The sequence below is a fragment of the Dendrobates tinctorius genome, unplaced genomic scaffold (assembly GCF_039654945.1).
Source record: "Dendrobates tinctorius isolate UK_male_01 unplaced genomic scaffold, ASM3965494v1 ptg000172l, whole genome shotgun sequence".
Taxonomy (NCBI): Eukaryota; Metazoa; Chordata; class Amphibia; order Anura; family Dendrobatidae; genus Dendrobates; species Dendrobates tinctorius.
The window spans coordinates 4,796,275-4,815,548 of NW_027361839.1; the positions used below are offsets into that span (position 1 = coordinate 4,796,275).

The 19,274-nt window shown below is 45.5% G+C and overlaps 1 protein-coding gene across 5 annotated transcripts in view; it reads right to left on the bottom strand.

Annotated features, from left to right (window-relative positions):
• LOC141053902 (vang-like protein 1) overlaps nt 1-17,315 on the bottom strand; it is a 115,773-nt gene extending 98,458 nt beyond the window's left edge. Inside the window, exon 1 of one of the 5 annotated variants that reach the window (XM_073551059.1) lies at nt 17,253-17,315. Coding sequence is in view for 1 of the 5 variants with exons in the window: in XM_073551060.1 (XP_073407161.1) it covers nt 17,216-17,226 (11 nt within the window). In the remaining 4 variants the exon portion in view is untranslated. Of the gene's footprint in view, nt 1-17,215 lie in introns of all 5 variants that reach the window. The other 4 variants (XM_073551060.1, XM_073551069.1, XM_073551058.1 and 1 more) reach the window with 4 other exon arrangements.
• Nucleotides 17,316-19,274: the final 1,959 nt, after the last annotated feature.

Consider the following 19,274-nt stretch of genomic DNA (forward strand, 5'->3'; position numbering starts at 1 on the left):
TCCATGGCCTCCTGGGCACCGGCAAAGGCATCAGCCCACTAGAGCGAGAACAAGGTTTAGACCGGGAGCAAGTCCCACAGGACTGCACAAAATTCCTGACATCACGAGACAAGGCGGGCCACCAAATAGACCGACTCACCAAATCTCTAGTACCAAAAATACCTGGATGACCAGCCAATGCGGAGCAATGAACTTCAGACATTACTCTCTTCCTCCACTGGTCAGGAACATACAATTTTCCAATGGGACAACGCTCAGGTTTGTCCTCCTGAAACTCTTCCAGAGCACGTCTCAAATCGGGCGAGTTGGCAGAAAGAACTACCCCCTCACCTAAAATGTGAGCAGGCTTGGTCACAATAGGAGAATCAGCAAAGAAACTCCTAGAGAGGGCGTCTGCCTTGACATTCTTAGTGCCCGGAAGAAAAGAGACCACAAAATCAAAACGTGTGAAAAACAAGGCCCACCTAGCCTGTCTAGGATTCAAGCGTTTGGCCGACTCCAGGTAAATCAAATTCTTGTGGTCAGTAAGGACCACGACTTGATGTTTAGCTCCCTCCAACCAATGTCTCCACTCCTTAAATGCCCATTTCATGGCCAACAGTTCCATATTCCCCACATCATAGTTACGTTCGGATGGGGAGAACTTTCGGGAAAAGAAAGCACAGGGATTCATTTTAGATGTTACAGGATCTTTTGGGGACAAAACAGCTCCTGCACCAATCTCAGAAGCGTCCACCTCTACCTGAAACGGGAGTGAGACATCAGGTTGCCGCAAGACCGGAGCAGAAGTGAACCTTCGCTTCAGCTCCTGAAAGGAAGAAACAGCCTCCGGAGACCAATTCAGCACAACAGCACCCTTCTTAGTCAAATCAGTCAATGGTTTGGCAATACCAGAAAAATTAGCTATAAATTTACGATAAAAATTAGCAAAACCCAAAAACTTCTGGAGGGCCTTCAAAGAAGTGGGCTGAACCCAATCATAAATGGCCGGGTCCATTTCAATAGTTGACGGAGACAAAATAAATCCCAAAAATGAAATTCTCTGTACTCCAAAAAGGCATTTCGATCCTTTGACATACAGGGAATTCTCCCTCAAAATCCGGAACACAGTCCGAATATGTTCCACATGAGAATCCCAATCCTTGGAGAAGATCAAAATATCATCCAGATAGATGATCAAAAATTTATCCACAAAGTCTCGGAAAATATCATTCATGAAGCACTGGAAGATAGAAGGGGCATTAGTGAGCCCAAAAGGCATCACCAGGTACTCAAAATGTCCCTCCGGAGTATTAAACGCCGTCTTCCATTCATCCCCATTCTTAATGCAAATAAGATTATACGCCCCCCTGAGGTCAAGCTTGGTAAACCAGCAAGCACCTTTAACTCTGGAGAATAGATCAGAAATCAGGGGTAACGGATACTGATATTTAACAGCAATTTTGTTGCGGGAATGATAGTCAATACAAGGCCTTAATGAACCATCTTTCTTGGCCACGAAAAAAAACCCAGCACCTAAGGGTGAAGAGGATGGTCTAATATGACCCTTCTCCAACGCCTCCTTAATATAGGATCGCATAGCCTCATGCTCGGGTACAGATAAATTGAAAAGTTGACCCTTGGGAAATTTACACCCAGGGCTCAGCTCAATTGCACAGTCATAACTCCTATGAGGAGGCAAAGACAAAGACTTACTCTCACTAAATACATCATAAAAATCAGCCAAATAGTCAGGAACATCATGCGACTGGGGAGAGGTGGAGAAAACAGGAGTGTCACCAAGAGCACACCGACAACCCCAACTCACCACAGACAAAGATTTCCAATCCAAAACTGGATTACGGATTTGCAACCAAGGAAACCCCAGAACAATGGTATCATGCAAATTATGCAACACCAAAAATCTGCAATTTTCTTGATGGTCTGGGGTGACCCGCATTACCACCTGGGTCCAAAACTGAGGTTTATTCTTCGCCAAAGGAGTAGCATCAATACCCCTCAAAGGGATAGGCGTCCGCAGAGGTGTCATAGGAAACCCACAACGTTTAGCAAAATCCAAGTCCATCAGGTTCAGAGCTGCTCCCGAATCCACAAAAGCCTTAGCAGAAAATATGGACAGGGAGCAGATCAGAGTAGTTGCCAGAAGAAGCTTAGGCTGAACACCACCCACAGAAAACGTGTGTGCAAAACTTTTCTCTCGTTTAGAGCAGACAGAAATAATATGAGAGGCATCTCCACAGAAAAAACACAGCTTATTACGCCTTCTGAACTCCTGACGCTGCTCTCTGGACAAAACTCTATCACATTGCATAGGTTCAGACATTTGTTCAACAGGTGGCAACACCTCTCATGCGGTTTTGCGTTCACGCAAACGCCGATCAACCTGAATGGCTAATGACATAGAATCGTCAAGACCAGAGGGAACAGGAAATCCCACCATAGTATCTTTTACGGTTTCTGACAAACCCTTCCGAAAGAGAGCTGCCAAGGCACCATCATTCCAGGTAGTAAGGACCGCCCACTTTCAGAATTTTTGACAGTACAGCTCTGCAGAATCTTGACCCTGGCTCAATGCCAACGGGGTCTTTTCAGCCTGATCAATAGCATTAGGTTCATCATACAACAACCCCAAGGCCTGAAAAAATGTGTTCACATTAGTCAGAATAGGATCATCAGGTTTCAAAGAAAACGCCCAATCCTGGGGATCGCCGCGCAGCAAAGAGATGACAATTTTAACCTGCCGCGCGGAGCTCCCGGATGAGTTAGGTTTCATGCCTAAAAAAATAATTTACAACTATTCTTAAAATTCAGAAATTTAGACCGCTCCCCAAAAAACACATCAGGAGTAGGAATCTTTGGTTCAGCAACATGTGAATGAGCAAGATAGGCGGAAATTCCCAGCACTTCAGCAGTGAGCTGCTCCACACGATCAGATAATTGCTTAATCTCCATTGAGAAAAAATTCCCCCTACGGCCTCTGAGAAATAGAGGAAAAAATAATATACACAAAAAAAAAAAATTCTGACACTTTTTTTTTTTTTTTACAATTCTTTCCTACTATTGAGTACCCTAGAATCTGCGGTATGGCTGGTGATTGTGTTATGAATGAGTCACCGGAGGAGGAAAAAACATAAACACAAGCTAAGTCCAGAAAACCGGAGAGGTTGGTAGCTAGCGGATTGCAGACCCCTGATCCTATTCACAACTAACAGTAGCCATGGGGTGTTCCAACGCTGGTCCTAGATGCCTCGTCACAGCCGGAGAACTAAATAAGCCTAAAGAAAGGGGAAATCTAAACTACCCCAGAGCAGACCCCAAAGCAATAGACAGCCCCCAACATGTATTGTCGGTGAATAACAGATGAAAACACAAACACAGACAGAAAGACAGGCTGAGCAAACGATGGGGCCCTCGCTAACTAGATAGGACAGGAAAGAAAAGATGCTGGCTGCAATCCGCAAAATCCCTGCCAAAAATGTCCCAAAACGTCTGATAGGAAAAACGGCCCTGAAGTCACTAGACTTCAAAATCACTATATCAGCACTCCGATTTATTCTGAAAACAGAGCAAAGAGATCATCTGATCAGAGACAAAAATGGAGTTCAGCCCGTCCCAACCAGGGCAGGCTGAACACAAACACTAAGTAAACAGACATAATCTCATGGAAAAATAGCAGAGCAAAAACGTAGCTTTTAGTAGACAGGAACTAAAATGGATGCAGAGCTCAGAGCAGAAAGGATCACCAGCAGCCCTGCAGGGCGTCGGCTGCCTTATATCCACTCAGAGATTCCGGGTGTCCAATCATACTCCACCTGTTCAGATGACAGGTTCTTCCCATCCAGATCAATTTCACTACCTTCTTTCACCAGCAGAGGGAGTTCATCAGACGTCAGAGGTGAAGGAGAAAATGAAATCATAACACTGTGCTGTATATAGGGTGACGGTATATATTGCCCTGGCTCGGTGTTATGTATGCTGTATATACGTGTGTTCTGTACTCTATATAGGGTGATGGTATATACTGCCCCAGCTCGGTGTTGTGTATGCGGTATATACGTGTGCTCTGTACTGTATATAGAGTGACGGTATATACTGCCCCGGCTCGGTGTTATGTATGCTGTATATACGTGTGTTCTGTACTGTATATAGGGTGATGGTATATACTGCCCCGGCTCGGTGTTAGGTATGCTGTATATACGTGTGTTCTGTACTGTATATAGGGTGACGGTATATACTGCCCCGACTCAATGTTATGTATACTGTATATACGTGTACTCTGTACTGTATATAGGGTGACGGTATATACTGCCCCGGCTCGGTGTTATGTATACTGTATATATGTGTGTTCTGTACTGTATATAGGGTGACGGTATATACTGCCCCGGCTCGGTGCTATGTATGCTGTATACGTGTGTTCTGTACTGTATATAGGGTGACAGTATATACTGCCCCGCTCAGTGCTATGTATGCTGTATATGTGTGTTCTGTACTGTATATAGGGTGACAGTATATACTGCCCCGGCTCGGTGTTATGTATACTGTATATACATGTGTTCTGTACTGTATATAGGATGACGGTATATACTGCCCCGGCTCGGTGTTATGTATACTTTATATACGTGTGTTCTGTACTGTATATAGGGTGACAGTATATACTGCCCCGGCTCGGTGTTATGTAGACTGTATATACGTGTGCTCTGTACTGTATATAGGGTGATGGTATATACTGCTCCGGCTCGGTGTTATGTATACTGTATATACGTGTTCTGTACTGTATATAGGGTGACGGTATATACTGTCCCGGCTCGGTGTTATGTATACTGTATATACGTGTGTTCTGTACTGTATATAGGGGGACGGTATATATTGCCCCGGCTCGGTGTTATGTATGCTGTATATATGTGTGTTCTGTACTGTATATAGGGTGATGGTATATACTGCCCCGGCTCGGTGTTATGTATGCTGTATATATGTGTGTTCTGTACTGTATATAGGGTGACGGTATATACTGCCCCGGCTCGGTGTTATGTATACTGTATATATGTGTGCTCTGTACTGTATATAGGGTGATGGTATATACTGCCCCGGCTCGGTGTTATGTATGCTGTATATACGTGTGTTCTGTACTGTATATAGGGTGACGGTATATACTGCCCCGGCTGGGTGTTATGTATACTGTATATACGTGTGTTCTGTACTGTATATAGGGTGATGGTATATACTGTCCCGGCTCGGTGTTATGTATACTGTATATACGTGTGTTCTGTACTGTATATAGGGGGACGGTATATATTGCCCCGGCTCGGTGTTATGTATGCTGTATATATGTGTGTTCTGTACTGTATATAGGGTGATGGTATATACTGCCCCGGCTCGGTGTTATGTATGCTGTATATATGTGTGTTCTGTACTGTATATAGGGTGACGGTATATACTGCCCCGGCTCGGTGTTATGTATACTGTATATATGTGTGCTCTGTACTGTATATAGGGTGATGGTATATACTGCCGCGGCTCGGTGTTATGTATGCTGTATATACGTGTGTTCTGTACTGTATATAGGGTGACGGTATATACTGCCCCGGCTCGGTGTTATGTATACTGTATATATGTGTGCTCTGTACTGTATATAGGGTGATGGTATATACTGCCCCGGCTCGGTGTTATGTATGCTGTATATACGTGTGTTCTGTACTGTATATAGGGTGACGGTATATATTGCCCCGGCTCGGTGTTATGTATACTGTATATACGTGTGCCCTGTACTGTATATAGGGTGACGGTATATACTGCCCCGGCTCGGTGTTATGTATACTGTATATACGTGTGTTCTGTACTGTATATAGGGTGACGGTATATATTGCCCCGACTCGGTGTTATGTATACTGTATATACGTGTGTTCTGTACTGTATATAGGGTGACAGTACATACTGCCCCGCTCGGTGTTATGTATGCTGTATACGTGTGTTCTGTACTGTATATAGGGTGACGGTATATACTGCCCCGGCTCGGTGTTATGTATACTGTATATACGTGTGTTCTGTACTGTATATAGGGTGATGGTATATACTGCCCCGGCTTGGTGTTATGTATACTGTATATATGTGTGTTCTGTACTGTATATAGGGTGATGGTATATACTGCCCTGGCTCGGTGTTATGTATACTGTATAGACGTGTGTTCTGTACTGTATATAGGGTGACGGTATATACTGCCCCGGCTCGGTGTTATGTATACTGTATATACGTGTGTTCTGTACTGTATATAGGGTGACGGTATATACTGCCCCGGCTGGGTGTTATGTATACTGTATATACGTGTGTTCTGTACTGTATATAGGGTGACGGTATATACTGCCCCGGCTCGGAGTTATGTATACTGTATATACGTGTGTTCTGTACTGTATATAGGGTGACTGTATATACTGCCCCGGCTCGGTGTTATGTATACTGTATATACGTGTGTTCTGTACTGTATATAGGGTGACGGTATATACTGCCCCGGCTCGGTGTTATGTATACTGTACATACGTGTGTTCTGTACTGTATATAGGGTGACGGTATATACTGCCCCGGCTGGGTGTTATGTATACTGTATATATGTGTGTTCTGTACTGTATATAGGGTGATGGTATATACTGCCCCGGCTCGGTGTTATGTATGCTGTATATACGTGTGTTCTGTACTGTATATAGGGTGACGGTATATACTGCCCCGGCTCGGTGTTATGTATACTGTATATACGTGTGTTCTGTACTGTATATAGGGTGACGGTATATACTGCCCCGGCTCGGTGTTATGTATACTGTATATACGTGTGTTCTGTACTGTATATAGGGTGACGGTATATACTGCCCCGGCTGGGTGTTATGTATACTGTATATACGTGTGTTCTGTACTGTATATAGGGTGATGGTATATACTGCCCCGGCTCGGTGTTATGTATACTGTATATACGTGTGTTCTGTACTGTATATGGGGTGACGGTATATACTGCCCCGGCTCGGTGTTATGTATACTGTATATACGTGTGCTCTGTACTGTATATAGGGTGACGGTATATACTGCACCGGCTGGGTGTTATGTATGCTGTATATACGTGTGTTCTGTACTGTATATAGGGTGAGGGTATATACTGCCCCGGCTCGGTGTTATGTATGCTGTATATACGTGTGTTCTGTACTGTATATAGGGTGACGGTATATACTGCCCCGGCTCGGTGTTATGTATACTGTATATACGTGTGCTCTGTACTGTATATAGGGTGATGGTATATACTGCCCCGGCTCGGTGTTATGTATACTGTATATACGTGTGTTCTGTACTGTATATAGGGTGATGGTATATACTGCCCCGGCTCGGTGTTATGTATGCTGTATACACCTGTGTTCTGTACTGTATATAGGTGATGGTATATACTTCCCCGGCTCGGTGTTATGTATACTGTATATACGTGTGCTCTGTACTGTATATAGGGTGATGGTATATACTGCCCCGGCTCGGTGTTATGTATACTGTATATACGTGTGTTCTGTACTGTATATAGGGTGACGGTATATACTGCCCCGGCTCGGTGTTATGTATGCTGTATATACGTGTGTTCTGTACTGTATATAGGGTCACGGTATATACTGCCCCGGCTCGGTGTTATGTATGCTGTATATACCTGTGTTCTGTACTGTATATAGGTGACGGTATATACTGCCCCGGCTCGGTGTTATGTATACTGTATATACGTGTGCTCTGTACTGTATATAGGGTGACGGTATATACTGCCCCGGCTCGGTGTTATGTAGACTGTATATACGTGTGCTCTGTACTGTATATAGGGTGACGGTATATACTGCCCCGGCTCGGTGTTATGCATACTTTATATATGTGTGCCCTGTACTGTATATAGGGTGACTGTATATACTGCCCCGGCTGGGTGTTATGTATACTGTATATACGTGTGTTCTGTACTGTATATAGGGTGACGGTATATACTGCCCCGGCTGGGTGTTATGTATACTGTATATGCGTGTGCTCTGTACTGTATATAGGGTGACACTATATACTGCCCCGGCTCGGTGTTATGTATACTGTATATACGTGTGCCCTGTACTGTATATAGGGTGACGGTATATACTGCCCCGGCTCGGTGTTATGTATACTGTATATACGTGTGTCCTGTACTGTATATAGGGTGACGGTATATACTGCCCCGGCTCGGTGTTATGTATACTGTATATACGTGTGTTCTGTACTGTATATAGGGTGACGGTGTATACTGCCCCGGCTCGGTGTTATGTATGCTGTATATACGTGTGTTCTGTACTGTATATAGGGTGACGGTATATACTGCCCCGGCTCGGTGTTATGTATACTGTATATACGTGTGCTCTGTACTGTATATAGGGTGACGGTATATACTGCCCCGGCTGGGTGTTATGTATACTGTATATACGTGTGTTCTGTACTGTATATAGGGTGACGGTATATACTGCCCCGGCTCGGTGTTATGTATACTGTATATACGTGTGTTCTGTACTGTATATAGGGTGACGGTATATACTGCCCTGGCTGGGTGTTATGTATACTGTATATACGTGTGTTCTGTACTGTATATAGGGTGACGGTATATACTGCCCCGGCTCGGTGTTATGTATACTGTATATACGTGTGTTCTGTACTGTATATAGGGTGACAGTATATACTGCCCTGGCTGGGTGTTATGTATGCTGTATATACGTGTGTTCTGTACTGTATATAGGGTGATGGTATATACTGCCCCGGCTCGGTGTTATGTATGCTGTATATACGTGTGTTCTGTACTGTATATAGGGTGACGGTATATACTGCCCCGGCTCGGTGTTATGTATGCTGTATATACGTGTGTTCTGTACTGTATATAGGGTGACGGTAAATACTGCCCCGGCTCGGTGTTATGTATACTGTATATACGTGTGTTCTGTACTGTATATAGGGTGACGGTATATACTGCCCCGGCTCGGTGTTATGTATACTGTATATACGTGTGCTCTGTACTGTATATAGGGTGACGGTATATACTGCCCCGGCTCGGTGTTATGTATGCTGTATATACGTGTGTTCTGTACTGTATATAGGGTGACGGTATATACTGCCCCGGCTCGGTGTTATGTATGCTGTATATACGTGTGTTCTGTACTGTATATAGGGTGACGGTATATACTGCCCCGGCTCGGTGTTATGTATACTGTATATACGTGTGCTCTGTACTGTATATAGGGTGACGTATATACTGCCCCGGCTCGGTGTTATGTATACTGTATATACGTGTGCTCTGTACTGTATATAGGGTGACGGTATATACTGCCCCGGCTCGGTGTTATGTATACTGTATATACGTGTGTTCTGTGCTGTATATAGGGTGACGGTATATACTGCCCCGGCTCGGTGTTATGTATACTGTATATACGTGTGCTCTGTACTGTATATAGGGTGATGGTATATACTGCCCCGGCTCGGTGTTATGTATACTGTATATACGTGTGCTCTGTACTGTATATAGGGTGATGGTATATACTGCCCCGGCTCGGTGTTATGTATACTGTATATACGTGTGTTCTGTACTGTATATAGGGTGATGGTATATACTGCCCCGGCTCGGTGTTATGTATACTGTATATACGTGTGTTCTGTACTGTATATAGGGTGACGGTATATACTGCCCCGGCTCGGTGTTATGTATACTGTATATACGTGTGTTCTGTACTGTATATAGGGTGATGGTATATACTGCCCCGGCTCGGTGTTATGTATACTGTATATACGTGTGTTCTGTACTGTATATAGGGTGATGGTATATACTGCCCCGGCTCGGTGTTATGTATACTGTATATACGTGTGTTCTGTACTGTATATAGGGTGACGGTATATACTGCCCCGGCTCGGTGTTATGTATACTGTATATACGTGTGTTCTGTACTGTATATAGGGTGACGGTATATACTGCCCCGGCTCGGTGTTATGTATACTGTATATACGTGTGTTCTGTACTGTATATAGGGTGACGGTATATACTGCCCCGGCTCGGTGTTATGTATACTGTATATACGTGTACTCTGTACTGTATATAGGGTGACGGTATATACTGCCCCGGCTCAGTGTTATGTATACTGTATATACGTGTGTTCTGTACTGTATATAGGGTGACTGTATATACTGCCCCGGTTCGGTGTTATGTATACTGTATATACGTGTGCTCTGTACTGTATATAGGGTGACGGTATATACTGCCCCGCTTCAGTGTTATGTATACTGTATATACGTGTGTTCTGTACTGTATATAGGGTGGCGGTATATACTGCCCCGGCTCGGTGTTATGTATACTGTATATATGTGTGTTCTGTACTGTATATAGGGTGATGGTATATACTGTCCCGGCTCGGTGTTATGCATACTGTATATACGTGTGCTCTGTACTGTATATAGGGTGACGGTATATACTGCCCCGGCTCGGTGTTATGTATACTGTATATACGTGTGCTCTGTACTGTATATAGGGTGACGGTATATACTGCCCTGGCTCGGTGTTATGTATGCTGTATATACGTGTGTTCTGTACTGTATATAGGGTGACGGTATATACTGCCCCGGCTCGGTGTTATGTATGCTGTATATACGTGTGTTCTGTACTGTATATAGGGTGACGGTATATACTGCCCCGGCTCGGTGTTATGTATGCTGTATATACGTGTGTTCTGTACTGTATATAGGGTGACGGTATATACTGCCCCGGCTCGGTGTTATGTATACTGTATATACGTGTGCTCTGTACTGTATATAGGGTGACGGTATATACTGCCCTGGCTCGGTGTTATGTATGCGGTATATACGTGTGTTCTGTACTGTATATAGGGTGACGGTATATACTGCCCCGGCTCGGTGTTATGTATACTGTATATACGTGTGCTCTGTACTGTATATAGGGTGACGGTATATACTGCCCTGGCTCGGTGTTATGTATGCGGTATATACGTGTGTTCTGTACTGTATATAGGGTGACGGTATATACTGCCCCGGCTCGGTGTTATGTATGCTGTATATACGTGTGTTCTGTACTGTATATAGGGTGACGGTATATACTGCCCCGGCTCGGTGTTATGTATGCTGTATATACGTGTGTTCTTTACTGTATATAGGGTGACGGTATATACTGCCCCGGCTCGGTGTTATGTATGCTGTATATACGTGTGTTCTGTACTGTATATAGGGTGACGGTATATACTGCCCCGGCTCGGTGTTATGTATACTGTATATACGTGTGTTCTGTACTGTATATAGGGTGATGGTATATACTGCCCCGGCTCGGTGTTATGTATGCTGTATATACGTGTGTTCTGTACTGTATATAGGGTGACGGTATATACTGCCCCGGCTCGGTGTTATGTATACTGTATATACGTGTGCTCTGTACTGTATATAGGGTGATGGTATATACTGCCCCGGCTCGGTGTTATGTATACTGTATATACGTGTGTTCTGTACTGTATATAGGGTGACGGTATATACTGCCCCGGCTCGGTGTTATGTATACTGTATATACGTGTGTTCTGTACTGTATATAGGGTGATGGTATATACTGCCCCGGCTCGGTGTTATGTATGCTGTATATACGTGTGTTCTGTACTGTATATAGGGTGATGGTATATACTGCCCCGGCTCGGTGTTATGTATGCTGTATATACGTGTGTTCTGTACTGTATATAGGGGGACGGTATATACTGCCCCGGCTCGGTGTTATGTATGCTGTATATACGTGTGTTCTGTACTGTATATAGGGTGATGGTATATACTGCCCCGGCTCGGTGTTATGTATACTGTATATACGTGTGCTCTGTACTGTATATAGGGTGATGGTATATACTGCCCCGGCTCGGTGTTATGTATGCTGTATATACGTGTGTTCTGTACTGTATATAGGGTGACGGTATATACTGCCCCGGCTCGGTGTTATGTATGCTGTATATACGTGTGTTCTGTACTGTATATAGGGTGACGGTATATACTGCCCCGGCTCGGTGTTATGTATACTGTATATACGTGTGTTCTGTACTGTATATAGGGTGACGGTATATACTGTCCCGGCTCGGTGTTATGTATGCTGTATATACGTGTGTTCTGTACTGTATATAGGGTGACGGTATATACTGTCCCGGCTCGGTGTTATGTATACTGTATATACGTGTGTTCTGTACTGTATATAGGGTGACGGTATATACTGCCCCGGCTCGGTGTTATGTATACTGTATATACGTGTGTTCTGTACTGTATATAGGGTGACGGTATATACTGTCCCGGCTCGGTGTTATGTATGCTGTATATACGTGTGTTCTGTACTGTATATAGGGTGACGGTATATACTGTCCCGGCTCGGTGTTATGTATACTGTATATACGTGTGCTCTGTACTGTATATAGGGTGACGGTATATACTGCCCCGGCTCGGTGTTATGTATACTGTATACACCTGTGTTCTGTACTGTATATAGGGTGACGGTATATACTGTCCCGGCTCGGTGTTATGTATACTGTATATACGTGTGTTCTGTACTGTATATAGGGTGACGGTATATACTGCCCCGGCTCGGTGTTATGTATACTGTATATACGTGTGTTCTGTACTGTATATAGGGTGACGGTATATACTGTCCCGGCTCGGTGTTATGTATGCTGTATATACGTGTGTTCTGTACTGTATATAGGGTGACGGTATATACTGTCCCGGCTCGGTGTTATGTATACTGTATACACCTGTGTTCTGTACTGTATATAGGGTGACGGTATATACTGTCCCGGCTCGGTGTTATGTATACTGTATATACGTGTGTTCTGTACTGTATATAGGGTGACGGTATATACTGCCCCGGCTCGGTGTTATGTATACTGTATATACGTGTGTTCTGTACTGTATATAGGGTGACGGTATATACTGTCCCGGCTCGGTGTTATGTATACTGTATACACCTGTGTTCTGTACTGTATATAGGGTGACGGTATATACTGTCCCGGCTCGGTGTTATGTATACTGTATATACGTGTGCTCTGTACTGTATATAGGGTGACGGTATATACTGCCCCGGCTCGGTGTTATGTATACTGTATATACGTGTGCTCTGTACTGTATATAGGGTGACGGTATATACTGTCCCGGCTCGGTGTTATGTATACTGTATATACGTGTGTTCTGTACTGTATATAGGGTGACGGTATATACTGCCCCGGCTCGGTGTTATGTATACTGTATATACGTGTGTTCTGTACTGTATATAGGGTGACGGTATATACTGTCCCGGCTCGGTGTTATGTATGCTGTATATACGTGTGTTCTGTACTGTATATAGGGTGACGGTATATACTGTCCCGGCTCGGTGTTATGTATACTGTATACACCTGTGTTCTGTACTGTATATAGGGTGACGGTATATACTGTCCCGGCTCGGTGTTATGTATACTGTATATACGTGTGTTCTGTACTGTATATAGGGTGACGGTATATACTGCCCCGGCTCGGTGTTATGTATACTGTATATACGTGTGTTCTGTACTGTATATAGGGTGACGGTATATACTGTCCCGGCTCGGTGTTATGTATACTGTATACACCTGTGTTCTGTACTGTATATAGGGTGACGGTATATACTGTCCCGGCTCGGTGTTATGTATACTGTATATACGTGTGCTCTGTACTGTATATAGGGTGACGGTATATACTGCCCCGGCTCGGTGTTATGTATACTGTATATACGTGTGCTCTGTACTGTATATAGGGTGACGGTATATACTGTCCCGGCTCGGTGTTATGTATACTGTATACACGTGTGCTCTGTACTGTATATAGGGTGACGGTATATACTGCCCCGGCTCGGTGTTATGTATACTGTATATACGTGTGCTCTGTACTGTATATAGGGTGACGGTATATACTGCCCCGGCTCGGTGTTATGTATACTGTATATACGTGTGTTCTGTACTGTATATAGGGTGACGGTATATACTGTCCCGGCTCGGTGTTATGTATACTGTATATACGTGTGTTCTGTACTGTATATAGGGTGACGGTATATACTGCCCCGGCTCGGTGTTATGTATACTGTATATACGTGTGTTCTGTACTGTATATAGGGTGACGGTATATACTGTCCCGGCTCGGTGTTATGTATACTGTATACACCTGTGTTCTGTACTGTATATAGGGTGACGGTATATACTGTCCCGGCTCGGTGTTATGTATACTGTATATACGTGTGCTCTGTACTGTATATAGGGTGACGGTATATACTGCCCCGGCTCGGTGTTATGTATACTGTATATACGTGTGCTCTGTACTGTATATAGGGTGACGGTATATACTGTCCCGGCTCGGTGTTATGTATACTGTATATACGTGTGCTCTGTACTGTATATAGGGTGACGGTATATACTGCCCCGGCTCGGTGTTATGTATACTGTATATACGTGTGCTCTGTACTGTATATAGGGTGACGGTATATACTGCCCCGGCTCGGTGTTATGTATACTGTATATACGTGTGTTCTGTACTGTATATAGGGTGACGGTATATACTGTCCCGGCTCGGTGTTATGTATACTGTATATACGTGTGCTCTGTACTGTATATAGGGTGACGGTATATACTGCCCCGGCTCGGTGTTATGTATACTGTATATACGTGTGCTCTGTACTGTATATAGGGTGACGGTATATACTGCCCCGGCTCGGTGTTATGTATACTGTATATACGTGTGCTCTGTACTGTATATAGGGTGACGGTATATACTGTCCCGGCTCGGTGTTATGTATACTGTATATACGTGTGTTCTGTACTGTATATAGGGTGACGGTATATACTGTCCCGGCTCGGTGTTATGTATACTGTATATACGTGTGCTCTGTACTGTATATAGGGTGACGGTATATACTGCCCCGGCTCGGTGTTATGTATACTGTATATACGTGTGCTCTGTACTGTATATAGGGTGACGGTATATACTGTCCCGGCTCGGTGTTATGTATACTGTATATACGTGTGCTCTGTACTGTATATAGGGTGACGGTATATACTGTCCCGGCTCGGTGTTATGTATGCTGTATATACGTGTGTTCTGTACTGTATATAGGGTGATGGTATATACTGCCCCGGCTCGGTGTTATGTATACTGTATATACGTGTGCTCTGTACTGTATATAGGGTGATGGTATATACTGCCCCGGCTCGGTGTTATGTATACTGTATATACGTGTGCTCTGTACTGTATATAGGGTGATGGTATATACTGCCCCGGCTCGGTGTTATGTATGCTGTATATACGTGTGTTCTGTACTGTATATAGGGTGACGGTATATACTGCCCCGGCTCGGTGTTATGTATGCTGTATATACGTGTGTTCTGTACTGTATATAGGGTGACGGTATATACTGCCCCGGCTCGGTGTTATGTATACTGTATATACGTGTGTTCTGTACTGTATATAGGGTGACGGTATATACTGTCCCGGCTCGGTGTTATGTATGCTGTATATACGTGTGTTCTGTACTGTATATAGGGTGACGGTATATACTGTCCCGGCTCGGTGTTATGTATACTGTATATACGTGTGTTCTGTACTGTATATAGGGTGACGGTATATACTGCCCCGGCTCGGTGTTATGTATACTGTATATACGTGTGTTCTGTACTGTATATAGGGTGACGGTATATACTGTCCCGGCTCGGTGTTATGTATGCTGTATATACGTGTGTTCTGTACTGTATATAGGGTGACGGTATATACTGTCCCGGCTCGGTGTTATGTATACTGTATATACGTGTGCTCTGTACTGTATATAGGGTGACGGTATATACTGCCCCGGCTCGGTGTTATGTATACTGTATACACCTGTGTTCTGTACTGTATATAGGGTGACGGTATATACTGTCCCGGCTCGGTGTTATGTATACTGTATATACGTGTGTTCTGTACTGTATATAGGGTGACGGTATATACTGCCCCGGCTCGGTGTTATGTATACTGTATATACGTGTGTTCTGTACTGTATATAGGGTGACGGTATATACTGTCCCGGCTCGGTGTTATGTATGCTGTATATACGTGTGTTCTGTACTGTATATAGGGTGACGGTATATACTGTCCCGGCTCGGTGTTATGTATACTGTATACACCTGTGTTCTGTACTGTATATAGGGTGACGGTATATACTGTCCCGGCTCGGTGTTATGTATACTGTATATACGTGTGTTCTGTACTGTATATAGGGTGACGGTATATACTGCCCCGGCTCGGTGTTATGTATACTGTATATACGTGTGTTCTGTACTGTATATAGGGTGACGGTATATACTGTCCCGGCTCGGTGTTATGTATACTGTATACACCTGTGTTCTGTACTGTATATAGGGTGACGGTATATACTGTCCCGGCTCGGTGTTATGTATACTGTATATACGTGTGCTCTGTACTGTATATAGGGTGACGGTATATACTGCCCCGGCTCGGTGTTATGTATACTGTATATACGTGTGCTCTGTACTGTATATAGGGTGACGGTATATACTGTCCCGGCTCGGTGTTATGTATGCTGTATATACGTGTGTTCTGTACTGTATATAGGGTGACGGTATATACTGTCCCGGCTCGGTGTTATGTATACTGTATACACCTGTGTTCTGTACTGTATATAGGGTGACGGTATATACTGTCCCGGCTCGGTGTTATGTATACTGTATATACGTGTGTTCTGTACTGTATATAGGGTGACGGTATATACTGCCCCGGCTCGGTGTTATGTATACTGTATATACGTGTGTTCTGTACTGTATATAGGGTGACGGTATATACTGTCCCGGCTCGGTGTTATGTATACTGTATACACCTGTGTTCTGTACTGTATATAGGGTGACGGTATATACTGTCCCGGCTCGGTGTTATGTATACTGTATATACGTGTGTTCTGTACTGTATATAGGGTGACGGTATATACTGTCCCGGCTCGGTGTTATGTATACTGTATACACCTGTGTTCTGTACTGTATATAGGGTGACGGTATATACTGTCCCGGCTCGGTGTTATGTATACTGTATATACGTGTGCTCTGTACTGTATATAGGGTGACGGTATATACTGCCCCGGCTCGGTGTTATGTATGCTGTATATACGTGTGTTCTGTACTGTATATAGGGTGACGGTACTTACTAGGGTGTCATGTATACGGCCGCCTTCTCTTCCGTACCTGACGGTCTTTTCCTTCCCTCGCTGACGTCTGGTATGGAGACCTCACCTGCTCACACCTCGCCCAGCCTGTTCCGCCGCTCCCCGCCATGAGGTGCGGTATCCTCCCCCGGGCTCAGGTATGTGCAGGAGCCCTCCACCTCCCGGGGTCTGCTATCACACCGCCCTGGATATTACGCTTAATGCGGACTAGTGTCCTAGACGGAGCATGGTAGGAAAACACGGACCACATACAGACAGCACACGGACAGCACACGGGAGACACAGACCACATACAGACAGCACACGGACAGCACACGGGAGACACAGACCTCATACAGACAGCACACGGACAGCACACGGGAGACACAGACCACATACAGACAGCACACGGGAGACACAGACCTCATACAGACAGCACACGGACAGCACACGGGAGACACAGACCACATACAGACAGCACACGGACAGCACACGGGAAACACAGACCTCATACAGACAGCACACGGGCAGCACACGGGAGACACAGACCTCATACAGACAGCACACGGGAGACACAGACCTCATACAGACAGCACACGGGCAGCACACGGGAGACACAGACCTCATACAGACAGCACACGGGCAGCACACGGGAGACACAGACCTCATACAGACAGCACACGGGAGACACAGACCTCATACAGACAGCACACGGGCAGCACACGGGAGACACAGACCTCATACAGACAGCACACGGGCAGCACACGGGAGACACAGACCTCATACAGACAGCACACGGGCAGCACACGGGAGACACAGACCTCATACAGACAGCACACGGGCAGCACACGGGAAACACAGACCTCATACAGACAGCACACGAGAGACACAGACCTCATACAGACAGCACACGGACAGCACACGGGAGACACAGACCACATACAGACAGCACACGGACAGCACACGGGAGACACAGACCACATACAGACAGCACACGGGAAACACAGACCACATACAGACAGCACATGGGCAGCACACGGGAGACACAGACCACATACAGACAGCACACGGACAGCACACGGGAAACACAGACCTCATACAGACAGCACACGGGCAGCACACGGGAGACACAGACCTCATACAGACAGCACACGGACAGCACACGGGAAACACAGACCTCATACAGACAGCACACGGGCAGCACACGGGAGACACAGACCTCATACAGACAGCACACGGACAGCACACGGGAGACACAGACCTCATACAGACAGCACACGGGCAGCACACGGGAGACACAGACCTCATACAGACAGCACACGGGCAGCACACGGGAAACACAGACCTCATACAGACAGCACACGGGCAGCACACGGGAGACACAGACCTCATACAGACAGCACACGGACAGCACACGGGAGACACAGACCTCATACAGACAGCACACGGGCAGCACACGGGAGACACAGACCTCATACAGACAGCACACGGACAGCACACGGGAAACACAGACCTCATACAGACAGCACACGGGCAGCACACGGGAGACACAGACCTCATACAGACAGCACACGGACAGCACACGGGAGACACAGACCTCATACAGACAGCACACGGGCAGCACACGGGAGACACAGACCTCATACAGACAGCACACGGGCAGCACACGGGAAACACAGACCTCATACAGACAGCACACGGGCAGCACACGGGAGACACAGACCTCATACAGACAGCACACGGGAGACACAGACCTCATACAGACAGCACACGGGCAGCACACGGGAGACACAGACCTCATACAGACAGCACACGGGCAGCACACGGGAAACACAGACCTCATACAGACAGCACACGAGAGACACAGACCTCATACAGACAGCACACGGACAGCACACGGGAGACACAGACCTCATACAGACAGCACACGGACAGCACACGAGAGACACAGACCTCATACAGACAGCACACGGGCAGCACACGGGAGACACAGACCTCATACAGACAGCACACGGGCAGCACACGGGAGACACAGACCTCATACAGACAGCACACGGGCAGC